This window comes from Polyodon spathula, unplaced genomic scaffold (assembly GCF_017654505.1).
Source record: "Polyodon spathula isolate WHYD16114869_AA unplaced genomic scaffold, ASM1765450v1 scaffolds_1593, whole genome shotgun sequence".
Classification (NCBI taxonomy): Eukaryota; Metazoa; Chordata; class Actinopteri; order Acipenseriformes; family Polyodontidae; genus Polyodon; species Polyodon spathula.
In genome coordinates this window covers 3,381-8,309 of record NW_024473070.1, presented here as the reverse complement: position 1 = coordinate 8,309, position 4,929 = coordinate 3,381, and the positions used below count along the sequence as shown (strand labels likewise).

The following is a 4,929-nucleotide window of genomic DNA, read 5'->3' as shown; positions in this document are numbered from 1 at the left end:
CTCTAGCACAGAGCAGAGTGAGGCTGTTCAGAGAGTATAAGAGCCTCCCTTTTTCTTTCTCAGCTCCACCAGCACACAGCAGAGGGGGGCTGTTCAGAGAGTATAAGAGCCTCCCTTTCTCTTTCTTTGCTCCAGCACAGAGCAAAGGTTGTCTTTTCAGAGACTATAGCCTCCCTTTCTCTTTCTCTGCTCCAGCACAGAGCAGAGGGAGACTGTTCAGAGAGTATAAGCCTCCCTTTCTCTTTCTCTGCTCCAGCACAGAGCAGAGGGAGGCTGTTCAGAGAGTGTAAGAGCCTCCCTTTCTCTTTCTCTGCTCCAGCAGCACACAGCAGAAGGAGGCCTGTTCTTTCTTGCTGGAGTTTGGCTCAGGCAGGGCTGAAGGATTCTTGAACAGGCTTCGAAAGTCCTCTACAGTCTTCCCTGCCTCTAATTGTTTGGTCTCTTCTGCTGATGAACAGACTCCCCCGATTGCCAACATAAAAATTCAATCCCTACAACCCTACTCAACTCGATGGGTGCAAGTACTAGATAAACAGAGAAAACAGGGTTTAACGCTAAGGAGCTTTAAAAACCATTTGAATTACTTTACGTTTGCTAAATCTGCCCTAAGCTGGTTTTGAGCTTGTCTGGAGAACAATCGTTCATTCATGTAACCTTTCAACTCTGCCAGCCCACGAAGCAACTTCGTCAAAGTTTTTTCTCTTTTCCTAAATTGTTAAAACGGTAGATAATTACAAAGCACTCTCTGTTTTTTTTTTTCGTAAACTGGTAAACCGTAGATAATCCCTTATGCCTGCTTGTTGGATTTGAAATTTGCAGACAGTCCCTCAATGGGCAGCCACTGCGTTTGAGCTAAAATGACTTCTAGGAGTTACGTGGTACCTTCAATACTATTACTGGGAGTGGCTTAACACCTCATTAAAAAACAAACGTTTCTTCATTATAATCTCCAGTACCATCTTCTAGGTCAATAAAAAAACATAAATACATAAAACAGATGATTTAACTTTCAAGCTGTACAAAAATAAATAAATAAATAAATAAATCTGGGTTTTGCTCTTGTGGGTTATGCACAGAACCCCTCGATTGACTCTTATGTAATTTCTATTATTATAGACTATGTCATAGATAGTGCTATGATATGCATCACGACACATGTCCATAATAAGATCCAATAATAATTTAATGCGGGATCATTTTGTTAAAACTAAAATGAAATCAGGGTATGTGTCCAAACCAACTACAAAACTGAGTCAAGAACCATTCTGTAAAGTAGCTAGGCATCGCTTTTAGACCTGTGTCTCAATACAAAACAGTTCACTATTGCAATAAAATCGCTTAAAGAAAGATTCACTGACACACACTTCACAATTCAAAAGGCCAATGTTTCAAAGTGCTTTTCAAACTCAGCGGCTCAGCAGCGCCCCCTACCTGGCTTTCAGCTCCTTGTGCTCCTCTCGGACCTTGGCCAGCTCCAGCTGCAGGCGTGCCCGCTCCTTGGCGACCGTGTCGAGGGTCTTGCGTGCATCTGCCAGCTCCGTCTCGTAGGCCAGCTTGATGCCTGACACCTCCCTGCTGACGATGCTCTCCGACTCGGAGACGCGCAGCCTCAGCCCCGCGTTCTCGCTCTCCAGCGAGCGCACCTTGTCGATGTACACGGCCAGGCGGTCATTGAGTTCGCACAGGTCCTCTTTCTCCTGCAGCCGGGTGATGCGGGCCGGGGAGAGCGGCGTGCCCCCGCTGCGAGCAGGGCGCTTCTGGGAGGGAGTCTCCATTCTCAAGCCGGATAATTCAACAAGAATCTCCACGAAACAGCCTTCCAAAACCTCTGCGTGCTTCCTGCAGTGCTCTGAAGCTTCTCTGGGTAGCAGTGACTCTCTCTCTCTCGCTCGCTCAGCAAGAATGCTTCTTGCACTGAGTTCCCAGCCAATATATTTCTGGAAAGGAGAGCGAGAGGAAGGGAGGGAGGGAGGGAGGAGTCTGCTTAACTCCTGCCTAGCTGTTTTAGAAGCTGTTGTAATAGACTACCTTTCCAGACTTTGAGAACACAGTGCTGGTTTTGTAACAGCCTGCAGCTGCGGTCATATGTTTAAGTAGAGTGTGGCAACAGATAATGAGGTTATTTTTAACTTGGTGGGATTCTAGGGAAAAAAGAAAACCAAAATGAGATTGTATGTTTTTTTAAGGGCTCTCAAAGCTTTATTTTTCTCCCCCCATTCTGAAAAAACTACTTGCTTGATGTTATAGCTTTAATCTGGCACTTTGCAGCATATTTCCTTACTGGTTATTGCAAATGGCTCTAAATACAAAGCCATATTAAACATTGTTTAGTGTTTGACTGTAAGAGACAGAAAGCCCCCCCCCCCACTCTCAATAGCTTGTGCTTAAGAACACCCTTAGCAGGTTCCATCACTACTGACCGAGTGGTTCTCTAGATACAGAGATTTTACTTTATAACATGCACACGTTTTAAAACTCCTTACCTTTCATTTCATTCATTTATAGACGTTTGCAGTCACTGGGGGTGGTTCTTGCTGTACTCAGATCCTGAGTTTTTCATCAAAGTGCTGGACAGAAGCTGCTCTTGAGTTCTAGCCCCCTCTCAGATGAATGCAGGCTGGATCAGCCATTGCCTTGCAGCAGCCAGGGTGCTAAGCAGAACAAAGAAAAAGAGAGCACATAACTCCAGCACTGGCTGCACTGGCTTCCAGTACGTTTTAGAATCGATTTGAAGGTCTTTCTGCATGGTCTGGCTCCTGACTGTCTAATGTGCTTTTGAATCCTGATTTCATGCACCGATCTATTATTGTTTTAAACTTTTGTTCACTGCATTTCTGTTTTCAAACCGAGTTGTTGCTTTTGTATTGCAAAGCACTTTGAGACACTGTGTGAAAGGCGCTATATAAATAAACAAACTTTAAACTTGAGTAAACACCTCCAGCAATCTTTACTCGGTGTGATACCAGTCCAGCCAGAAAGTTGCAGGAACACTTTTAAAAAGTTAAAATAAAAGAACAAAACTGGTTATTATTGTTGGGCAGAGTATATAAAAGAGAACAGCTTTAGAATCCAAGTGTACATTGAAATCTGCAGTACGTGTACAGTGTCATGCAGTGCCTGGTGAGTCACAGTAAATGTGCTCTATAGTGTGTCCTTACTCTTATCGGAGACGTGTTCTTCACAAAGCAAATATCCGCACAGAACTGGCACGACAGCTTTGAATGATTGCACCATTCAAATCTACCCTGCTGTGCACTTTCATTCATTCCAGCTTTCATAGAAACACACCTCACTACAGTATCTGAAGCACTGTAAACAACGCAACTGAACAAGCGGAAACAATGCGCCATCTGAAATACAAACCGTGAAATAAGAGATTCCTCTTAGCTGCTTTTTCATTGAAACTGTATCTAAATAAACGGTTTCAAGCAAACGCCTTCAAATACAAGTGAAAGAGTGCAGGTGAATATTATTGTAACTTATAGAACAAGAGAAGTCGTTGAGAAATCTGGATTATTAAAATTTGCATTTTATCTTCATTAGATTCTGCCCCTGCTCATCATAAACTCCACACGGAAGAGCTTCAGTCTAGCAATGCAAGAAAGGCAGATTAATCAATTAGTGAGAGTTTAATAGCGGAGCCATGGGCGATTAATAAGCAGTTCTGCACAAACAGGTTTTGTCTGTTACACAAAACCCGAAGGGGGCGCTGTTTGCAGGAGAAGTGGATGCGTGGCCGTTGAAGTGGCTGGTAAGATTGGGGAGCTCTTTAAAACAGCAAGCTATACAGAGGCACGCTTCTCATCTGTCACTTTACTTCTTGTGCGCTACGCTCTGGAATTCCGGTAGCAGTTAACACCTTGGATGATCTGAAACCACAGACTGACACTACCCCAGTTCTTTTGGACAAATCTGTAACTTTCCCGATTCTTGCAGTGTTGCAGGGGGTAACGCTGGAAAAATACACCCTCTCAAACCGATTTCTTTTCACACACTCCAAACAGTTGCCAAATGCCTTGCTGTCAATCAACAGCAGCGTACCCCACCCCCCAAATCTTTCTTCCAATCACCATCTGGGAGAAGAGTTTCCGTGGTTTCTGCTGGAATGTTACAGCTTTTAAAAGTTTAAAGATACCACTATAAAAAAAAAAAAAAACACAATGTAGCATGCCAATTCTTCTACAGTGACCAAAACCGCCACTCGTATTATAGTTTATTATTCATCACTGGTTTCTATGTATCAACTCTGGACTCTAGAGAAAGCCCCCTTTCTCGTAGAGGTGAGGGGGTGGGGGAGCAGTTCAGTCTCCATGCCTCAAGCCTGCCCTGGACTGGAGGGAGCATGCTTTCTCTCAGAGAGGGAGGGAGGGAGTAGTTCAGTCTCCATGCTTCAAGCCTGCCCCGGACTGGAGGGAGCCCCCTTTGTCTTAGGACCTGGCAGGGCTCCTAGGACCAAACAAACTGGTTGCCAAATCCAATTGCTGGGTGCCACTTCAGGAGCATGTTGGTTGCCATCATACTCAACTGCTTAAAATTAGGGCTGTCAATTAAATCGCAGTTAACTTCTGCAACTAACACATTTTATAATAGAATATTAAAACTTTTAACACGTGCTAACCGCATTCCTCTGTCTTGACCTCTTAGCACACCGTAATTCTGCGGCATGTTTTATAATATACTCGAGAGCATTCAATGCAATGAGTTCAGTCACCGTTTGCACAGAAAGTTAGAAAGTCATATAACTGCATTATGGCGCAAAGCACTAAAAGTGAAGGACTTGTGAATGGGAAGTTTATTTAAAACTAAAAACCTGGACGTATCTCAGGTCAGACTGAGTTTCAGCATCACAAACGGTAATGGTAAACACGCCTTCACTGCTCAAAATCCACTCCCTAGCAACAAAACAAATTAACCTGTCAGCTTCAACGG

General features: G+C 43.9%; 1 protein-coding gene across 2 annotated transcripts; it reads right to left on the bottom strand.

Moving 5' to 3' along the window:
• Positions 1-1,409: 1,409 nt before the first annotated feature.
• Positions 1,410-4,354, bottom strand: LOC121309957 (lamin-A-like). Of its 2 annotated transcripts, none has more exons than XM_041243154.1 (2): positions 2,484-4,073; positions 1,410-1,937 (listed from the first exon to the last, which is right to left on the bottom strand). In XM_041243154.1, exon 2 carries the CDS (start codon positions 1,773-1,775, stop codon positions 1,428-1,430), a length of 348 nt encoding a protein of 115 aa, XP_041099088.1. In that variant the 5' UTR covers positions 1,776-1,937; positions 2,484-4,073; the 3' UTR covers positions 1,410-1,427. The 2 variants fall into 2 exon arrangements, 1 of the variants encoding a protein (XP_041099088.1); XR_005948718.1 differs by lacking the exon at positions 1,410-1,937 and adding an exon at positions 1,944-2,141 and having other exon boundaries at positions 2,484-4,354.
• Positions 4,355-4,929: the final 575 nt, after the last annotated feature.